General features: G+C 46.6%; 1 protein-coding gene across 5 annotated transcripts in view; it reads right to left on the reverse strand.

The window, feature by feature from the left end:
• nr2c2 (nuclear receptor subfamily 2, group C, member 2) overlaps positions 1-22,945 on the reverse strand; it is a 618,321-nt gene that overhangs the window by 443,554 nt on the left and 151,822 nt on the right. For all 5 annotated transcript variants that reach the window (XM_072471978.1, XM_072471981.1, XM_072471979.1 and 2 more), the window contains one exon: positions 9,321-9,557. In XM_072471978.1, coding sequence (XP_072328079.1) covers positions 9,321-9,557 — 237 coding nt within the window. The remainder of the gene's footprint in view (positions 1-9,320; positions 9,558-22,945) is intronic.

Genomic DNA, 22,945 nt, shown 5'->3' on the forward strand with positions numbered 1-22,945 from the left:
GAAGGCTGAGGGGTGAGAGGGGCACAGTGGTAGCGGAGGCAGGAGGGGTGAATGGCGTTTTTGAGGCCTTCTATCGAAGATTGTATGACTCAAGAGCCTCCGGTGGGGGATGAAGGGAGGAGGCGTTTTTTGGATGGGTTGGAGTCCCCGAGGGTTGAGGAGGGTAAGGTAGAGGAATTGGGCTGAGGGAGGTGATGGATTACATGGGGTTCATGCAGGCCAGGTTGGCCCTGGGACCGGATGGGTTAGAGCATAGAATATTACAGCGCAGTACAGGCCCTTCGGCCTTCGATGTTGGGTTGGAGCTGGGGCCCCTGCTCATTGGGATATATAATGAGTTGATGGTGAGGAGGGATCTGTCCCCCACGCTGTCGCAGGCCTCTATGTCGCTCAATTTAAAGAAGTACAAGGACCCAGAGTAGTGGGGATTGTACTGCCCGATCTCGCTGTTGGATGTGGACGCAAAGTCGTTGGCGAAGCTGCTGGTGTCGTGGTTAGAGGGTTGCATGCCGGGGGTGGCAGGAGAGGACCAGGGGTTCGTGAAAGGGCGGCAGCGGTCGGTGAACATGCAGAGACTGCTTAGTGCTATTATGACACCCTTGGAGGGCCGAGAAGTGGAAAAGGTGGTGGCAATGGACGCGGAAGAGGCATTTGCTTGGGTGGAACGGGCGTATCTGATTGAAGTGTTGGGTTCATACAGGGGTTTGTGGATTGGGTTTGGCTGCTGTACAAGGCACCCAGGGCTAGTGTTCGAACAAACAAGGTTAGTTCAGATTACTTTGGATATTAAAGGTATCCCAAATTTAGCATGGCCAGACTGTGGGAGGAAACCGGAGGACCCAGAAGAAACCCACCCAGACACGGGGAGAACGAGCAAACTTCACACAGTCACTCAAGGTCGGAATCAAACCCAGGTCCACTCACAAATGTATCCTTTCACTTTGTGAATAAATCTGAGTAGAGACTGATTTTTGGTCTCCTCCTTCACCAACTGGCAATAAGACGTTTAACAATCAGATACTGATGGAGTTTGTATCCATATGCAGCAAGACCTGGACAATACTCAGGCTTGGGTCGATAAGTGACAAGTAACATTTGTGGCACACAAGTACCGGGCAATGACCATCTCCAACAAGAGAATCTAACCCCTCCCACAACTCCTTGTGTCCAGCACCTCCTGCACAGGCAAGAAGCTCACTTTGCACACTTGCCGAATCTGATAACAGGCAATGTTGTACCAGCTTCTCAGTTGGCCTTGGGCAAGCGAGTAAGATGGGCAGTTTCTCTCCCATAACTGCCCCTGTGGGTGGCAAGGTAGCACCGTGGTTAGCACTGCTGCTTCAGAGCGCCACGGACCAGGTCCAATTCCTGGCTTGGGTCATTCTCTGTGCGGAGTCTCCACGTACTCCCCATGTTTGTGTGGGTTTCCTCCAGGTGCTCCGGTTTCTTCCCACAGTCCAAAGATGTGCAGGTTAGGTGGGCTGGCCAAGCTAAATTGCCCCTTAGTGTCCAAAAGGTTAGGTGGTATTACAGGGATAGGGTGTGGATTTGAGTAGGGTGCTCTTTCCAAGGGCCGGTGCAGACTTGATGGGCCAAATGGCCTCCTTCTGCACTGTAAATTCTATGATCCTATGAAACATTGATGACTATTGTGATGCCGCATCATGCTCTCGCCCGGACCTGGAAAAATTCATCAACTTTGCTTCCAGTTTCCACCCCTCCATCACTTTCACCTGGTCCATCTCAGACACTTCCCTTCCTTGATCTTTCGGTCGCCATTTCGGCAATAGACTATCAACTAATATCCACTACAAGCCCACTGACTCCCACAGCTATCTGGACTACAGCTCTTCGCACCCTACACCCTGTAAGGACTCCATCCCTTCCTCTCAACTCCTTCGCCTCCGTCGCATTTGTTCCGATGATGTCACTTTCCAAAATGGTGCTTCGAAAATGTGTTCCTTCTTCCTCAACCGTGATTTCCCACCTACAGTTGTGGACAGGGCTTTCAACAGTGTGCGGTCCATCTCCCGCGCCACTACCCCACCACTCCCTCCCAGAACAAGGAGAGTCCCCCTCGTTCTCACATTTCATCCCACCAGCCTCCGTATGCAAAGCATAATCCTCCGCCATTTTCGCCAACTCCAGCGTGATGCCACCACCAAACACATCTTCCCTTCACTCCCTCTGTCAGCATTCCACAGAGACCATTCCCTCCGAGACAATCTAGTCCACTCCTCCACCATACCCAGTACCCTCCCATCACCCATGGCACCTTCCCATGCAATCGCAGAAGGTGTAACACCTGCCCCTTTACCTCTTCCATGCTTAACATCCCAGGCCCAAAACACTCATTCCAGGTTAAGCAGCGTTTCACTTGCATCTCTTCCAATTTGGTCTACTGCATTCGCCGGTCCCAATGTGGTCTCCACTATATCGGAGAGACCAAACACAGACTGGGTGATCGCTTGGCTGAGCATCTTCGGTCTGTGCGCATTCAGGACCCTGACATTCCCGTTGCTTGCCATTTTAACAAAACACCCTGCTCCCATGCCCACATGTCTGTTCTTGGCCTGCTGCAAAGTTCCAGTGAAGCGCAACGCAAACTGGAGGAACAACATCTCATCTTCCAGTTAGGCTCGCTACAGCTTCTGGCCTGAACATCGAATTCAACAATTTCAGACGATCAGCTCTACCCCACCTCACCCCATCTGTTTTTATTTCATTTTAACTGTCTTTTACCATTTCTTTCTTTCTTAATACACATTTAATTTCCACCCCCACCAATCTTATCCATGTTTCCTTCACCTTTCTCCTCTTTGCTCCCCCCTTCCCCTCCCCCCACATCTACAGTTCATCCTCTGATGTTCGTTTCCCTGCTGTTTGACCTTTCACATCTTTTGTTCTCTTTGGGGGCTGCCATTAGCACTCTTTCCCCTTGGTTTCCGTGGCCATAAGCACCCGGTTTCCCTGGGTTTCTGTGACTATGACTCATCTTTCATTCTCACTCCACAGTATAAATATTTCCCACTTTCTTCTGTTAGCTTTGACAGAGTCATCGGATTCAAAACGTTAGCTCCTTTCTCTCCCTATAGATGCTGCCAGACTTGCTGAGATTTTCCAGCATTTGATCGTTTGTTTCAGATTCCAGTAAGAAGTCTTACAACACCAGGTTAAAGTCCAACAGGTTTGTTTCAAGCACTAGCTTTCGGAGCACTGCTCCTTCCTCAGGTGAATGAAGACGTATGTTCCAGAAACATATATATAGAGAAATTCTAAGATGCCAAACAATGCTTGGAATGCGAGCATTTGCAGGTAATTAAGTCTTTACAGATCCAGAGATAGGGGTAACCCCAGATTAAAGAGGTGTGAATTGTCTGAAGCCAGGACAGTTGGTAGGATTTTGCAAGCCCAGGCCAGATGATGGGGGATGAATGTAATGCGACATGAATCCCAGGTCCCGGTTGAGGCCGCACCCATGTGTGCGGAACTTGGCTATAAGTTTCTGCTCGGCGATTCTGCGTTGTCGCGCGTCCTGAAGGCCGCCTCGGAGAACGCTTACCCGGAGATCAGAGGCTGAATGCCCTTGACTGCTGAAGTGTTCCCCGACTGGAAGGGAACATTCCTGCCTGGTGATTGCCGCGCAATGTCCGTTCATTCGTTGTCGCAGCGTCTGCATGGTCTCGCCAACGTACCACGCTTCGGGACATCCTTTCCTGCAGCGTATGAGGTAGACAACGTTGGCCGAGTCACAATGTACCACGTACCTGGTGGGTGGTGTTCTCACGTGTAATGGTGGTATCCATATCGATGATCTGGCACGTCTTGCAGAGATTGCCATGGCAGGGTTGTGTGGTGTCGTGGTCGCTGTTTTGAAGGCTGGGTAGTTTGCTGCAAACAATGGTTTGTTTGAGGTTGCGCGGTTGTTTGTAGGCAAGTAGTGGGGTTGTGGGGATGACCTTGGCAAGATATTCATCTTCATCGATGACGTGTTGAAGGCTGCGAAGAAGATGTTGTAGTTTCTCCTCTCCGGGAAATTACTGGACGACAAAGGATACTCTGTCGGTTGCGTCCCGTGTTTGTCTTCTGAGGAGGTCGGTGCGGTTTTTTGCTGTGGCCCGTTGGAACTGTCGATCGATGAGTCGAGCGCCATATCCCGATTGTACGAGGCATCTTTCAGCGTCTGGAAATGTCTGTTACGCTCCTCCTCGTCTGAGCAGATCCTGTGTTTACGGAGGGCTTTTCCATAAGGGATGGCTTCTTTAAGGTGTTTAGGATGGAAGCTGGAGAAGTGGAGCATCGTGAGGTTATCCGTGGGTTTGCGGTAAAACGAAGTGCTGAGGTGACCGTCCTTGATGGAGATTAGTGTGTCCAAGAATGCAACTGATTTTCGAGAATAGTCCATGGTGAGTCTGATGGTGGGATGGAACTTATTGATGTCATCGTGTAGTCGTTTCAGTGATTCTTCGCCGTGGGTCCAAAGGAAGAAAATGTCAACAAAGAACAAAGAAATGTACAGCACAGGAACAGGCCCTTCGGCCCTCCAAGCCCGTGCCGACCATGCTGTCCGACTAAACTACAATCTTCTACACTTCCTGGGTCCGTATCCCTCTATTCCCATCCTATTCATGGGATGCCGTATGCCTTCTTGACTACCTTCTCCACCCTTTCAATGACCTGTGGACCTGTACTCCTAGATCTCTTTGACTTTCAATACTCTTGAGGGTTCTACCATTCACTGTATATTCCCTACCTGCATTAGACCTTCCAAAATGCATTACCTCTCATTTGTCCGGATTAAACTCCATCTGCCATCTCTCCGCCCAAGTCTCCAGACAATCTAAATCCTGCTGTATCCTCCGACAGTCCTCATCGCTATCCGCAATTCCACCAACCTTTGTGTCGTCTGCAAACTTACTAATCAGACCAGTTACATTTTCCTCCAAATCATTTATATATACTACAAAGAGCAAAGGTCCCAGCACTGATCCCTGTGGAACACCACTGGTCACAGCCCTCCAATTAGAAAAGCATCCCTCCATTGCTACTCTCTGCCTTCTATGGCCTAGCCAGTTCTGTATCCACCTTGCCAGCTCACCCCTGATCCCGTGTGACTTCACCTTTTGTACTAGTCTACCATGAGGGACCTTGTCAAAGGCCTTACTGAAGTCCATATAGACAACATCCACTGCCCTACATGCATCAATCATCTTAGTGACCTCCTCGAAAAACTCTATCAAGTTAGTGAGACACAACCTCCCCTTCACAAAACCATGCTGCCTCTCACTAATACGTCCATTTGCTTCCAAATGGGAGTAGATCCTGTCTCGAAGAATTCTCTCCAGTAATTTCCCTACCACTGAAGTAAGGCTCACCGGCCTGTAGTTCCCGGGATTATTCTTGCTACCCTTCTTAAACAGAGGAACAACATTGGCTATTCTCCAGTCCTCCGGGACATCCCCTGAAGACAGCGAGGATCCAAAGATTTCTGTCAAGGCCTCAGCAATTTCCTCTCCAGCCTCCTTCAGTATTCTGGGGTAGATCCCATCAGGCCCTGGGGACTTATCTACCTTAATATTTTTTAAGACACCCAACACCTCGTCTTTTTGGATCACAATGTGACCCAGGCTATCTACACCCCCTTCTCCAGACTCAACATCTACCAATTCCTTCTCTTTGGTGAATACTGATGCAAAGTATTCATTTAGTACCTCGCCCATTTCCTCTGGCTCCACACATAGATTCCCTTGCCTATCCTTCAGTGGGCCAACACTTTCCCTGGCTACCCTCTTTTTATGTATGTGTAAAAAGCCTTGGGATTTTCCTTAACCCTATTTGCCAATGACTTTTCGTGACCCCTTCTAGCCCTCCTGACTCCTTGCTTAAGTTCCTTCCTACTTTCCTTCTATTCCACGCAGGCTTCGTCTGTTCCCAGCCTTTTAGCCCTGACAAATGCCTACTTTTTCTTTTTGACGACGCCTACAATATCACTCGTCATCCAAGGTTCCCGAAAATTGCCGTATTTATCCTTCTTCCTCACAGGAACATGCCGGTCCTGTATTCCTTTCAACTGCCACTTGAAAGCCTCCCACATGTCAGATGTTGATTTGCCCTCAAACATCATCCCCCAATCTATGTTCTTCAGTTCCCGCCTAATATTGTTATAATTAGCCTTCCCCCAATTTAGCACATTCATCCTCGGACCACTCTTTTCCTTGTCCACCAGTACTTCAAAACTTACTGAATTGTGGTCACTGTTACCGAAATGCTCCCCTACTGAAACATCTACCACCTGGCCGGGCTCATTCCCCAATACCAGGTCCAGTACCGCCCCTTCCCTAGTTGGACTGTCTACATATTGTTTTAAGAAGCCCTCCTGGATGCTCCTTACAAACTCCGCCCTGTCTAAGCCCCTGGCACTAAGTGAGTCCCAGTCAATATTGGGGAAGTTGAAGTCTCCCATCACCACAACCCTGTTGTTTTTACTCTTTTCCAAAATCTGTCTACCTATCTGCTCCTCTATCTCCCGCTGGCTGTTGGGAGGCCTGTAGTATACCCCCAACATTGTGACTGCACCCTTCTTATTCCTGATCTCTACCCATATAGCCTCACTGCCCTCTGAGGTGTCCTCTTGCAGTACAGCTGTGATATTCTCCCGAACAAGTAGCGCAACTCCGCCACCCCTTTTACATCCCCCTCTATCCCGCCTGAAACATCTAAATCCTGGAACGTTTAGCTGCCAATCCTGCCCTTCCCTCAACCAGGTCTCTGTAATGGCAACAACATCATAGTTCCAAGTACTAATCCAAGCTCTAAGTTCATCTGCCTTACCCGTAATACTCCTTGCATTAAAACATATGCACTTCAGGCCACCAGACCCGCTGTGTTCAGCAACTTCTCCCTGTCTGCTCTGCCTCAGAGCCACACTGTCCCTATTCCCTAGTTCTCCCTCAATGCTCTCACCTTCTGACCTATTGCTCCCGTGCCCACCCCCCTGCCATACTAGTTTAAACCCCCCCGTGTGACACTAGCAAACCTCGCGGCCAGGATATTTATGCCTCTCCGGTTTAGATGCAACCCGTCCTTCTTATACAGGTCACACTTGCCCCGGAAGAGCTCCCAGTGGTCCAGATAATGGAAACCCTCCCTCCTACACCAGCTGTTTAGCCACGTGTTTAGCTGCTCTATCTTCCTATTTCTAGCCTCACTGGCACGTGGCACAGGGAGTAATCCCGAGATTACAACCCTCGAGGTCCTGTCTTTTAACTTTCTGCCTAGCTCCCTGAACTCCTGCTGCAGGACCTCATGCCCCTTCCTGCCTATGTCGTTAGTACCAATATGTACAACGACCTCTGCCTGTTTGCCCTCACCCTTCAGGATGCCCTCTACCCGTTCGGAGACATCCTGGACCCTGGCACCAAGGAGGCAACATACCATCCTGGAGTCTCTTTCACATCCACAGAAGCGCCTATCTGTGCTCCTGACTATAGAGTCCTCTATTACTATTACTCTTCTGCGCTTTGACCCTCCCTTCTGAACATCAGAGCCAGCCGTGGTGCCACTGCTCTGGCTGCTGCTGTTTTTCCCTTGATAGGCTATCCCCCCCGACAGTATCCAAAGGGGTATATCTGTTCGAGAGGGGGACAACCACAGGGGATTCCTGCACTGACTGCCTGCCCTTTCTGGTGATCACCCATTTCTCTGCCTGCACCTTGGGTGTGACCACATGTCATCGATGTATCTGGTGTATAACGTCGGTTGAAGGTCCTGTGCGGTGAGGAGGTCTTGTTCAAACTTCTGCATGAAGATGTTGGCATATTGAGGTGCGAATTTGGTCCACATGGCTGTTCCGTGCGTCTGGATGAAGAACTTGTTGTCGAAGGTGAAGACGTTGTGATCCAGAATGAAGCGGATGAGTTACAGAATTGCGTCTGGAGATTGGCAATTGGCAGTGTTGAGTACTCGACATGGATACCACCATTATACACGAGAACACCACCCACCAGGTACGCGGTACATACTCGTGTGACTCGGCCAACGTTGTCTACCTCATACACTGCAGGAAAGGATGTCCCGAAGCGTGGTACATTGGCGAGACCATGCAGATGCTGCGACAACGAATGAACGGACGTCGCGCGACAATCACCAGGCAGGAATGTTCCCTTCCAGTCGGGGAACACTTCAGCAGTCAAGGGCATTCAGCCTCTGATCTCCGGGTAAGCGTTCTCCAAGGCGACCTTCAGGACGCACGACAGCGCAGAATCGCCGAGCAGAAACTTATAGCCACATTCCGCACACGAGTGCGGCCTCAACCGGGACCTGGGATTCATGTCGCATTACATTCATCCCCCACCATCTGGCCTGGGCTTGCGAAATCCTACCAACTGTCCTGGCTTGAGACAATTCACACCTCTTTAACCTGGGGTTACCCCTATCTCTGGATCTGTAAAGACTTAATTACGTGCTAATGCTCACATTCTAAGCATTGTCTTGCATCTTTGAATTTGTCGAGATATATGTTTCTGGAACATACCTCTTCATTCACCTGAGGAAGGAGCAGTGCTCCAAAAGCTAGTGTTTGAATCAAACCTGTTGGACTTTAACCTAGTGTTGTAAGACTTCTTACTGTGCTCACCCCAGTCCAACGCCGGCATCTCCACATCATGTTTCAGATTCCAGGATCCGCAGTAATTTGCTTTTATTCAGAGAATTTAACCATCTCCCCATGACATTCAATGGCATTACCATTATGGAATCTGCCATTATCGACTTCCTGAGTTACCACTGGCCAGAAACTAAACTGGACTAGCCATATGAATACCATTGTTACAAGCGCAAGTCAGAGGCTAAGGATTGTGGCGGGTAACCCACCTCTTGCCTGCCCAAACTCTTTACACCATCTACAAGGCAGAAGCCAGGAATGTGATAGAATACTCTCCACTTGCCTGGATGAGTGTAGCTCCAACAACACTCCAAAAACTCAACACTATCCTGGATAAATCTTGATCTGCATCCCATCCACCACCTTAAACATTCACTCTCTCCACCACCAATGCAGTGGCAGCAGCTGTAAGATGCACTGCAGCAAATCACCAGGCCTCCTTCAACATCACCTTCCAAACCTGCGACCTCTACCATCTAGAAAGAGAATGGCAGCAAACACATAGGAATATGTACTGTTTCTCTAGTCCAATTTTCCCTCAGTAGCAGTAAATAACTGACAATATCAAAGAAACTAACAGAAGGCCAATCCTACACCACCTGCTTATATTAGCATCAAAGGTGAATTTCTACCCCATTATGCAGATTGTGTTAGTTACCTGAAATCTTTGGGGTACAATGCCATCTGTAGTGGTGAGGATTAGCTGCTTCGAACTCAAACTTTCAGGCGTTGTTAGAACAAGTTTTCCTTGGGCTGTATTGTTTCCACTATCCAATATCACCCTTCCTGCACCTCTGCCATCCGGAGTGGCCAAGATCAGCTCCTTGGAGGATGCAGCTGTATCTAAGGTCGTCACTATCTGTATTTTCTGCCCTGTTTGTTGATCAGTTACAATCTGAAAAAAATAAAGTTGCAAATTTTTATAATCATGAACATGAAAGATTCAGTTTTAATGTCAGATATGAATCACACTGCTACAGCCTACTACCTGGAACTAAAATAACCTTCACTTCTTTTAAATTGTGCAATATTTTCCAAGTTATTTTCTTACATTGATTATTGTTACATTTTAGGGATTCATGCTAAATGCTCTACTCAGGTAGTGTCACTGAGCACGACCGATATGGGAACTTGAGGAATTGAATGCGCAGAGGACTCGTATTATTGCACCACATGATACTCCTCGTCTACTCTTGATAATTAAATAATCCAAGGCTCAAGCTATCGACTAACAGTTTATTTGCCATCAATCTGTTCAATGAAATGTACAAACATTTCTTCAGTCATATGACAAACTTCGTCTAACTCACATATCTGGCCTATATTTCAATCTCAATGAAAATCAGTCTCTTGACGATCAGTGCTAGGTAACTCGAATGATCTGTTTAAAACCTACATATATTTGTTCAAAAGACCATACTGTGGCTCAGATAACCATTTAAATAATGTTTCAAAAGATTAGGCAGGCTATTATCTCTTAGACAGATTAGCTGTTGAAACAATCCAATGGTCACTTGGCATGCAATGCTGCTGGTCAACAGTGGCAGAATTACTAATTACAGGATTTAGATGTTTCAGGTGGGATAGAGGGGGATGTAAAAGGGGTGGCGGTGTTACGCTGCTGGTTAGAGAGAATATGACAGCTGTACTACGGGAGGACACCTCAGAGGGCAGCGAGGCTATATGGGTAGAGATCAGGAACAAGAAGGATGCAGTCACAATGTTGGGGGTTTACTACAGGCCTCCCAACAGCCAGCGGGAGATAGAGGAGCAGATAGATAGACAGATTTTGGAAACAAGTAAAAACAGCAGGGTTGTTGTGATGGGAGACTTCAACTTCCCCAATATTGACTGGGACTCACTTAGTGCTAGGGACTTAGACGGGGCAGAGTTTGTAAGGAGCATCCAGGAGGGCTTCTTAAAACAATATGTAGATAGTCCAACTAGGGAAGGGACAGTACTGGACCTGGCCAGGTGGTAGAAGTTTCAGTAGGGGAGCACTTCGGGAACAGTGACCACAATTCAGTAAGTTTTAAAGTGCTGGTGGACAAGGATGAGTGGTCCGAGGGTGAATGTGCTAAATAGTGGGAAGGCTAATTATAACAATATTAGGCGGGAACGGAAAAACCTAGATTGGGGGCAGATGTTTGAGGGTAAATCAACATCTGACATGTGGGAGGCTCTCAAATGTCAGTTGAAAGGAATTCAGGACCGCCATGTTCCTGTGCGGACAAAGGATAAATACGGCAAATTTTGGGAACCTTGGATAATGAGAGATATTGTATGCCTCGTTAAAAAGAAAAAGGAGGCATTTTTCAGGGCTAGAAGGCTGGGAACAGACGAAGCCTGTGTGGAATATAAGGAAAGTAGGAAGGAACTTAAGCAAGGAGTCAGGAGGGCTAGAAGGGGTCACGAAAAGCCATTGGCAAATAGGGTTAAGGAAAATCCCAAGGCTTTCTACACGAACATAAAAAGCAAGAGGGTAGCCAGGGAAAGGGTTGGCCCACTGAAGGATCGGCAAGAGAATTTATGTGCGGAGCCAGAGGAAATGGCCGAGGTACTAAATTAATACTTTGCATCAGTATTCACTAAAGAGAGGGAATTGGTGGATGTTGAGTCTGGAGAAAGGTGTGTAGATAGCCTGGGTCATATTGAGATCCAAAAAGACGAGGTGTTGGACATCTTGAAAAATATTACGGTAGATAAGTCCCCAGGGCCTGATAGGATCTACCCCAGAATACTGAAGGAGGCTAGAGAGGAAATTGCTGAGGCACTGACAGAAATCTTTGGATCCTCACTGTCTTCAGGTGATGTCCCGGAGGACTGGAGAATAGCCAATGTTGTTCCTTTGTTTCAGAAGGGTAGCAAGTATACTCCAGGGAACTACAGACCGGTGAGCCTTATGTCAGTGGTAGGGAAATTACTGGAGAGAATTCTTCGAGACAGGATCTACTCCCATTTGGAAGCAAATGGACGTATTAGCGAGAGGCAGCATGGTTTTGTGAAGGGGAGGTCGTGTCTCACTAACTAGATAAGAGTTTTTCGAAGAGGTCACAAAGATGATTGATGCAGGTAGGGCAGTGGATGTTGTCTATATGGACTTCAGTAAGGCCTTTGACAAGGTCCCTCATGGTAGACTGGTACAAAAGGTGAAGTCACACAGGATCAGGTGTGAGCTGGCAAGATGGATACAGAACTGGCTAGGTCATAAAAGGCAGGCAGTAGCAATGGAAGGGTGCTTTTCTAATTGGAGGGCTGTGACCAGTGGTGTTCCACAGGGATCAGTGCTGGGACCTTTGCTGTTCGTAGTATATATAAATGATTTGGAGGAAAATGTAACTGGTCTGATTAGTAAGTTTGCAGACGACACAAAGGTTGGTGGAATTGCGGACAGCGGTGAGGACTGTCAGAGGATACAGCAGGATTTAGATCATTTGGAGACCTGGGCGGAGTGATGGCAGATGGAGTTTAATCCGGGCAAATGTGAGGTAATGCATTTTGTAAGGTCTAATGCAGGTGAATGGTAGAACCCTCAAGAGTATTGAAAGTCAGAGAGATCTAGGTGTACAGGTCCACAGGTGACTGAAAGGGGCAACACAGGTGGAGAAGGTAGTCAAGAAGGCAAACGACATGCTTGCCTTCATTGGCCGGGGCATTGGGTTTAAGAATTGGTAAGTCATGTTGCAGCTGTATAGAACCTTAGTTAGGCCACACTTGGAGTATAGTGTACAATTCTGGTTGCCACACTACCAGAAGGATGTGGAGGCTTTGAAGAGGGTGCGGAAGAGATTTACCAGGATGTTGCCTGGTATGGAGGGAATTAGCTATGAGGAGCGGTTGAATAAACGCGGTTTGTTCTCACTGGAACGACGGAGGTTGAGGGGCGACCTGAAAGAGGTCTACAAAATTATGAGGGGCATAGACAGAGTGGATAGTCAGAGGTTTTTTCACAGGGTAGAGGGGTCAATTACTAGGGTCACAGGCTTAAGGTGCGAGGGGCAAGGTTTAGAGGAGATGTGCGAGGCAAGTTTTTTTATACTGAGGGTGGCCAAGCCTGGAACCCGCTGCCGGGGTACCTACCTTTAGTGGAAGCAGATACAATAGTGACTTTTAAGGGGTGTCTTGATTAGGATTGGATACATGAATAGGATTGGAATAGAAGGTAGTGGATGGACAGCCAAGACAGCAAGAAACTATTTAGTCCTGGATGGTGCTGAACCTCTTGAGTGTTGTTGTTTTAGTGTAGTCAACAGCCAAGTGGAAGGTATTGCATCTCACTCATTCTTTGTTTCTTTTAAATGGTCTGTAGGCTCTGGGAACTCAGGAGGAACATTACCTGCCACAGAATTCCCAGCCTTTGATCTGTTCTTGGAGCCATGGCATTAGTGTTGTGACTGAATTGGGAATCCCTTTCTGTCGTGTTGGAACACGGTACTTGCTGGATTCTCTCCACTCTTGATTCCAACCTGTCATTTCTCATCTACCCAGATTTTCATGCTTCCTTTTCACCAGCCTCTCTTCCACCCATTCTAGGTAGTCACACATTCTCCATATCCCCAACATCCCTCTACCCTCCAATGTCCTTGAAATTGCAGGCACATTTGGCTGAATTAATCGATAGGACCTGTGGATTTGATTGTCAGCTTGGTGAGTTAAAATCCAGAAATTGAAAGTGTACCATGAAGCTGGCCCCAACGTGCCAACCTCTGCAATGAACACCAGCCTGTTAATCCACATGCAAGCTATGGGCGTGCGGCACAGTGGCTAGCACTGCTGCCTCATAGTGCTGTGGACCCAGGTTCAATCCCGGCCCCAGGTCACTGTCCGTGTGGAGTTTGCACATTCATCCTGTGTCTGCTTGGGTCTCAGCCCCATAACCCAAAGATCTGCAGGGTAGGTGGATTGGCCACGCTAAATTGCCCCTTAATTGGAAAAAAATTAATTGAGTACTTTAAAAAAAAATTAAAACCACATGCAAGCAAATCCCTTGAGAGAGGCGCATTCACAAAGAACATACTTTAATAACTCAATTAAAGATATTTCAACACACTTTTCAGTTTAGTTCCAGGGCCACAATGTTTCATGAAACTCACCAGTGAAACCAAGCTGAGTATATAATGGGTGTTGACTGGGCTGAATCACTGACAAAATGTATACCAATAAATATTCAGTATTGACAACTGTGTTCTTACAAGTTTGTGGTAGAGTTGAATTGAAATATTGCTTTCTACACAATGGGGGTTTTTCCTATCACATCAGGATGCATGTGGCTTGTGCTGCCTTAGATTGGAGCTGAGCTGACTATTACTATTGCTTTGAGAAAGAGTCATCGGACTCGAAACCTTAGCTCTTTTCTCTCCTTACAGATGTTGCCAGACTTGCCGAGATTTTCCAGCATTTTCTCTTTTGTTTCAGATTCCAGCATCCGCAGTAATTTGCTTTTATTACTACTGTGGTTCCTCTTTCCTGATGGCTTCCAGACTTATCTGGTTTCCGCTTATTTCTTGGGATAATATCTGTGGTCAGTTTTGGTCACATGATCAATGCTTTGTTTTGTCCATCCAGAATGAGTTGAAAGTCCAAAGCCATTGCTATACAATGGGGGAATAAATGGCTTACTCATACCTATTTATGATAAGCTGGTTTCAACATAGCTCTCTTCGTTAAGCTTTGAACTTGGAGAAATGCAAATCTGTACTTACATTTTGCACCCAAATCCAGTCAAATGGTTTCACATTGTGAATGGCTATTCAAGGGAGGGCATTCCACCCATGGTGATTTAAATATTAAAAACTTTCCAGAAGCATATTCATATATGAGTTAATCTTGTGTCTATCTGGAATCACAGAAGGTCACCTGACCCTTGGTGGTTACCTGGGGCAGACGTTTGACCACTTGTCAATTTTTTAAAAGACCATATTGACTCAAGTCTATATGTTGACAATTAGGAAGGTGACATTATTCCTGGGCAGGACACTGATAACATTTCAAAGGACAAAGAATACAGCTCAGTAACAGGCCCTTCCACCCTCCAAGCCTGTACCGGTCATGATGCCAACCTTGGCCAAAACCTTCAGCACTTCCTTGTACCGTATCCCTCTATATATCCATCTTATCCAAGATTGGTGGCATAGTGGACAGTGAAGAAGGTTATATAAGATTGCAACAGGATCTTGACCAATTGGGCTTGTGGACCGATGAATGGCAGATGGGAGTTTAATTTGGATAACTGTGAGGTGATGCATTTTGGTAGATCAAAGGGCAGGACCTACTTAGTTAATGGTAGGGAGTTGGAGAGAGTTACAGAACAAAGAGATCTAGGAGGACAGGTTCACAGCCCTTTGAAGGTGGAGTCGCAATGGACAGGGTGGTGAAGAAGGCATTCAGCAGGCTAGGTTTTACTGGTCAGAATATTGAATACAGGAGTTGGGACATCTTGCTGAAGTTGGACAAGGCAGTGGTAAGACCACACATGGAAAACAGGGTTATGTTCTGGTCACCCTATTATAGGAAGAATATCATTAAACTAACAAGAGTGCAAAAGAGATTTATGAGGATGCTACCAGGACTTGATGGCCTGAATTATAAGGAGAGGCTGGATAGAGTCATCATAGAATCATAGAATTTACAGTGCATAAGGAGGCCAGAAAGAGCACCCTACTCAAGCCGACACCTCCACCCTATCCCCGTAACCGAACCTAACCTTTTTGGACACTAATGGCAATTTGGCATGGCCAATCCACCTAACCTCCACATCTTTGGACTGTGGGAGGAAACCAGAGCACCCGGAGGAAACCCACACAGACACGGGGAGAACGTGCAGACTCCGCACAGGCAGTGACCCAAGTCGGTAATCGAACCTGGGACTCTGGAGCTCTGAAGCAACAGTGCTGACCACTGTGCTACCGTGCCACTGGGACCTTCTTTCCCTAGCGTGTAGGAGGTTCAGGGGTGATCTTATAGAGGTCTATAAAATAGAGGTCTCTAAAATAATGAGGAGCCTAGATAAGGAAGCCAGTCGACATCTTTACCCAAAGGTCTAGAACTAGAGGGCATAGAACATAGAACATAGAACAATACAGCGCAGTACAGGCCCTTCGGCCCACGATGTTGCACCAAAACAAAAGCCATCTAACCTACACTATGCCATTATCATCCATATGTTTATCCAATAAACTTTTAAACGCCCTCAATGTTGGCGAGTTCACTACTGTAGCAGGTAGGGCATTCCACGGCCTCACTACTCTTTGCGTAAAGAACCTACCTCTGACCTCTGTCCTATATCTATTACCCCTCAGTTTAAAGTTATGTCCCCTCGTGCCAGCCATTTCCATCCGCGGGAGAAGGCTCTCACTGTCCACCCTATCCAACCCCCTGATCATTTTGTATGCCTCTATTAAGTCTCCTCTTAACCTTCTTCTCTCCAACGAAAACAACCTCAAGTCCATCAGCCTTTCCTCATAAGATTTTCCCTCCATACCAGGCAACATCCTGGTAAATCTCCTCTGCACCCGCTCCAAAGCCTCCACGTCCTTCCTATAATGCGGTGACCAGAACTGTACGCAATACTCCAAATGCGGCCGTACCAGAGTTCTGTACAGCTGCAACATGACCTCCCGACTCCGGAACTCAATCCCTCTACCAATAAAGGCCAACACTCCATAGGCCTTCTTCACAACCCTATCAACCTGGGTGGCAACTTTCAGGGATCTATGTACATGGACACCTAGATCCCTCTGCTCATCCACACTTCCAAGAACTTTACCATTAGCCAAATATTCCGCATTCCTGTTATTCCTTCCAAAGTGAATCACCTCACACTTCTCTACATTAAACTCCATTTGCCACCTCTCAGCCCAGCTCTGCAGCTTATCTATATCCCTCTGTAACCTGCTACATCCTTCCACACTATCGACAACACCACCGACTTTAGTATCGTCTGCAAATTTACCCACCCACCCTTCTGCGCCTTCCTCTAGGTCATTGATAAAAATGACAAACAGCTACGGCCCCAGAACAGATCCTTGTGGTACTCCACTTGTGACTGTACTCCATTCTGAACATTTCCCATCAACCACCACCCTCTGTCTTCTTTCAGCTAGCCAATTTCTGATCCACATCTCTAAATCACCCTCAATCCCCAGCCTCCGTATTTTCTGCAATAGCCTACCGTGGGGAACCTTATCAAACACTTTGCTGAAATCCATATACACATCAACTGCTCTACCCTCATCTACCTGTTCAGTCACCTTCTCAAAGAACTCAATAAGGTTTGTGAGGCATGACCTACCCTTCACAAAGCCATGCTGACTATCCCTGATCATATTATTCCTATCTAGATGATTATAAATCTTGTCTCTTATAATCCCCTCCAAGATTTTACCCACTAGACGTGAGGCTCACCGGTCTATTGTTGCCGGGGTTGTCTCTGCTCCCCTTTTTGAACAAAGGGACCACATTTGCTGTCCTCCAGTCCTCTGGCACTATTCCTGTAGCCAATGATGACATAAAAATCAAAGCCAAAGGTCCAGCAATCTCTTCCCTGGCCTCCCAGAGAATCCTAGGATAAATCCCATCAGGTCCCGGGGACTTATCTATTTTCAGCCTGTCCAGAATTGCCAACACCTCTTCCCTACGTACCTCAATGCCATCTATTCTATTAGCCTGGGGCTCAGCATTCTCCTCCACAACATTATCTTTTTCCTGAGTGAATACTGACGAAAAATATTCATTTAGTATCTCGCCTATCTCTTCAGACTCCACACACAATTTCCCATCCCTGTCCTTGACTGGTCCTACTCTTTCCCTAGTCATTCGCTTATTCCTGACATACCTATAGAAAGCTTTTGGGTTTTCCTTGATCCTTCCTGCCAAATACTTCTCATGTCCCCTCCTTGCTCGTCTTAGCTCTCTCTTTAGATCCCTCCTCGCTACCTTGTAACTATCCATCGCCCCAACTGAAACTTCACACCTCATCTTCACATAGGCCTCCTTCTTCCTCTTAACAAGAGATTCCACTTCCTTGGTAAACCACGGTTCCCTCGCTCGACGCCTTCCTCCCTGCCTGACCGGTACATACTTATCAAGAACACGCAGTAGCTGATCCTTGAACACTTATCCAGTGTGCCCAACACTTGCAGCCTACTCCTCCACCTTATCCCCCCCAAGTCACGTCTAATGGCATCATAATTGCCCTTCCCCCAGCATAGGTTTAAGGTGAGAGGGGAGAGATACAAAAGAGACCCGAGGGGAAATTTCTTCACACAGAGGGTGTTGAGCATCTGGAACGGGCTGACAGAGGCAGTGGTAGAGGTGGGTACGATTTTGTCTTTTAAAAAGCAGTTAGACAGTTACATGGCCAGGGTGGGTATAGAGGGATGTGGGCCAAAAGCGGGCAAGTGGGACTAGCTTAATGATAGAAATTGGACGGCATGGACAAGCTGGTCTGAAGGGTCTGTTTCTTTGTTGTAAACATCTATGACTCGATCCATGTATTTGTCAAGATGCTTTTTGAACGCCGTTAATGTATTTGCTTCCACAATCTCCCCTGGCAACGCGTTCCAGGCACTCACCACGCTCTCTGTAAAAGAAAAACCTGCCTTGCACAGCTCCTCTAAACTTTGCCCCACGGGCATTAAATCTTGTGGGTTTAATTGTGGGCGACATGGTAGCACAGTGGATAGCACTGTGGCTTCACAGCACCAGGGTCCCAGGTTCGATTCCCGGCTTGGGTCACTGTGCGGAGTCTGCACGTTCTCCCCGTGTCTGCGTGGGTTTCCTCCGGGTGCTCTGGTTTCCTCCCACAGTCCAAAGATGTGCAGGTTAGGTGGATTGGCCATGATAAATTGCCCTGAGTGTCCAAAAAGGTTAGGAGGGGTTATTGGGTTACGGGGATAGAGTGGAAGTGAGGGCTTAAGTGGGTTGGTGCAGGCTCGATGGGACAAGTGGCCTCCTTCTGCACTGTATGTTCTATGTACTATGCCCCCTGGTGACTGACCCCTCCACTCTGAGAAAGAGTGCCTGTCCATCCACTCTATCCATGCCTCTCATAATCTTGTCGACCTCTTTATCAGGTCACCCCTCAACCTCCGTCTTTCCAATGAAAACAGTCTGAGTCTATTCAGCTTCTCCGCATAGCAATCCTCCAAAATCCTGATGGATCCGTTTTTAAAGAAACGTCTGTTTGTAATATTCTGAGAGAGTTTCCCTTCATGTAAGTGTGTGTCTGTTAGTAAAGTGAGACAGCTCTCAGGAGTGGGTATGGAGTAGAATCAGATCCTGCTTTAGTTGGTGATGTGAATTATAGACAGGTGCTCTTCAGACGACTGCTTGACAAATACCATGGATAATGTTTGTACTCTCCTGTGTGGGAGGACTACTGGGAGGGAGTGGGGGTGAGTCTTGACAGACCCGAGTTCCCTCATACCTCAATGTAATAACAGTGCGATATGTTCACCTCACACTCTTCCAGGATTCATCCCATATTCTGGGAAAAATCTTGAGTCATTTTCAAATACTTTGTTATGGGCAGCACGGTAGCACAGTGGGTAGCACTGTTGCTTCACAGCTCCAGGGTCCCAGGTTCGAATCCCGGCTTGGGTTAGTGTCTGTGTGGAGTCTGCACGTTCTCCCCATGTCTGCATTGGTTTCCTCCGGGTGCTCCGGTTTCTACCCACAAATCCCTGTTGTGCTGTTAGGTAATTTGAACATTCTGAATTCTCCCTCTGCGTACCCGAAAAGGTGCCGGAACATGGCTTAATTACAGTGTTAATGTAAGCCTACTTGTGACAATAAAGATTATTATTATTATAGCTAACAGCCTCCAGACCAGGCAACATCCTGGTAAACCTCCTCTGCACCCTCTCCATAGCCTCCACATCCTTCTGGTAGTGTGGCGACCAGAATTGTGCACAATATTCCAAGTGCAGCCTTACCAAGGTTCTATACAACTGAAGTATGACTTGCCAGTTTTTATACTCGATGCCCCGTCCAATGAAGGCAAACATTCCGTATGCTTTCTTGACTATCTTGTCCACTTGTTTTGCCACTTTCAAATACATTTGAACTTGCATGCCCAGATATCTTTGACTTTCTATATCCTAAGAGTTTTGCCATTTGCCATATTACCCTTCTATGATGTTAGATCTACCAAAATTCATTACCTCACATTTGTATGGATTAAACTCCATTTGCCATTTCCCTGACAGTCTCCAATCTATCTATGCCCTGCTGTATCCTCTGACAATCCTCAACACTATCTGCCACTCCACCAATCTTGGTGTCATTGCGAACTTACTAATCAGACCAGCTACATTTTCTTCCAAATCACTTATGTATACTACAAACAAGAGGCCCCAGCACAGATCCCTGTGGAACACCGCTAGTCACAACCTTCCATTCAGAAAAACACCCTTCTACTGCTAACCCTATGCCTTCTGTGACCGAGCCAGTTCTGTATCCATCTTACCACCTCACCTCTGATCAAAAAGAAATGACTTTCCAAAATCAATAGAAATAACCAAAGGACAAGATTTCACTTTTTTGAGATTTTTACTGTCACAAACAAACTAAAATTGACATAGATCAGACATTATTTAACAGCCAACTAATAAATCAAACTAAAGAAAAGGTACTATCTGACACAATCGAGTTATGTATTACCACCCCTTTCACTGCACACACCATTGCTGATAAATGCGTAGAACTATAAGAATAAGTCCAAATCTCCCAGCTCTCCAGCATGCTCACTGTCGCTTTAGGACAGAATTTCCAGGGTCCACTGAAAGTCGTTTCACTCAGCCTAAGTTTTCGAAATCTGACTTCTACCAGCAAGGCCCACCTCATAAATTTCTTCTTCCTTAAATCTCCAAAAGTCCTGTTGGTCCTGTCCCGTACCTTCCAAATAGAAAAATTAGCTAGCTTTTCTGCTCCACAGAGCAGTATCTGCTTTGAATTTCTTCCTGTGTCTCAAAAAACAACAGTCCTTTTATTGAGAGTTAATGTGGAAAGTTGTGAAAATTATCACTTGATTTCAAGAAGTTTCTGTTTGAGTTTCACCCTCATGTGAACCAGACCACATGGACATGTCTCCAAGCTGAGGACACTTCCATAATTCCCAATTTTGCCTTTCAAAAGGAGACATTTTAAAACATAACGATCTTAAAAAGTCCAGCTTTTGTAACACCTCCCCACTAAAATCGCATCCCTCCAATAATATTTTTGCATCAGGTTCCTTCCAGGGTTTTCTGTTGCAGTAAAATCCCATTTGACCACCCACAAATGCATAAGACAGGTCACTGGTGACTTATTTATGTCAACTTTGGCATTGGTTATGCTAATCCGAATGAGCCAGAGTGGGCTCTCAGCTCTGATGTTCTGGTTGGTTTCCCAGAATTGCAGGGCACAAGCGACTGCTCACCTGATAATTACAAAATCACAGAATACTACAGTGCAGAAGAGGCCCTGCGGCCCATCGAGTCTGCACCGACACATGAAAAGCCCCGACATGCCCACCTAATCCCACTTGCCAGCAGTTGGCCCATAGCCTTGAATGTTAACAGTTAACAATTCAGGCACAGTCAGAACCACAGGAGCATTTGTCAACTTCAAAGGTTTTCACTCCATCAGTGTGCAGCTGGTCTCCAACCATAAAAAAAGTATTTTCTGCAGCAGATTCCCCAGCAGCTATTGTATGTTGTTGACAGCCTGTGGCAGTCCAAGATCCCTGGACCTGGAAGCAGATTTAAGGGGTGGCTGCTAGAGAAAGCAGTAAATGCGGGAGAAACACAACAGTTCAGGTCACTTGGGATGGATTTTATGGCGGATTTGCAGGCAGGACAGCCTATGCTTGCTGCCTTTGTCCGCACTGCAATTCTACTAGCAGAGGGAGAGACATAAGGAGGCTTGCCCACCCGAGAGCCTATGGAGGGCCTCATCCTGCCGTTTGTGAGATTTAACTAGTGCCGGGAGAACCCCAAACCAGCCCCAATGCTATCATTGCAAGGATGGGGAATGTCTGGGCCCATCAGAGGGCAGACTTACTCCCCTTCGGTCCCAGACAAATGTTTGAAGTCTGAAGGCTACATTTTTTTATCCTATCATGGGACGTGGGTGTCACTGGCTTGGCCCGCATTAGTTGCCCATCCCAATTATCCTTGAACTGAGTTTCTGGCTCAGCCGAGTCAACCACATGGCTTATGGGTCTGGAGTCACGTGAATGCCAGACCAGGAAAGATACCAGATTTCCTCCCCAAAGGATATTAGTGAACAAGGTGTTTTTTTACAGCTATCGATTCTAGTTTCATAGTCATCATTCCTGAGACTAGTTTTCAATTCCAGATTTTCTTAATGGAATTTAAATTCTACTAGCTGCCACTTGCTTTGGCAATTCTCATATGTGTTTCATCGTCAATATACATTTTTGAACATGCTGGAGAGGTAAGTGGCAGGTTCAGGTCATGGACTGAAACCTTGAGCTCAAAGCTGATGCTTGCCTGGAGCAGGGTGTACACCTTTGTGACGATGGGAAGGCTGAAGTTATTGCATGCATTGGAGAACATTGCATGTCCAGCTCTGGACTGGCAGCTGGTGCACAGAAAATTGCTGAAAGAATCCTTGGACACCTTGGTCTTTTCCTGGAGTCATCTCAGATTAAGCATCTAATTTTGATGACAGGATCACCATCATGGAAAGTATCAGAGAACAGGACAAGAGAAAAGCATGCTAAAGAGAGTTTGCATTAGCACACAGTCCTGTTCAACTACATTGATAACTGGGACTAAGTCAAAATCATTGAATCATAGAATGGTTATAGCACAGAAGGAGACCCTTTAGCCAGTCATGTGACAGCTAACTGTGTGAAGGAGAAATTCCTCTAGTGCTACTTCCCTTCCTTCTTCCTGTAGCCCTACATGTTTTCCTTTTCAGATCCTTTTGAGAACATCAGTTCTGGCTCCACGACACTTACAGAAAGCACATTCCAGATCCTAACCACGCACGACATGGAAAAAGCTTTTCCACATGTTACCATTGTTTTTTTTGTCAAATATCTAAATTCTCTGTCCTCTCATTCTCCATCCTTTCACCAAGGGGTACTGTTTCTCCCTATTAACTCTATCCAGACCTTTCAGGAATCTAAACATTTCACATTTTCTCTCAACCTTCTCTTTTCCAAGGAAAATAGTCCTAACTTCTCCCATTTTCCTAACTAAGGTTTCTCATCCCTGGGACTATTCCATAAAATCTACAGAATTCCTACGGTGCAGAAAGAGCTATTCAGCCCAT

Source organism: Scyliorhinus torazame, chromosome 13 (assembly GCF_047496885.1).
Source record: "Scyliorhinus torazame isolate Kashiwa2021f chromosome 13, sScyTor2.1, whole genome shotgun sequence".
NCBI lineage: Eukaryota > Metazoa > Chordata > Chondrichthyes > Carcharhiniformes > Scyliorhinidae > Scyliorhinus > Scyliorhinus torazame.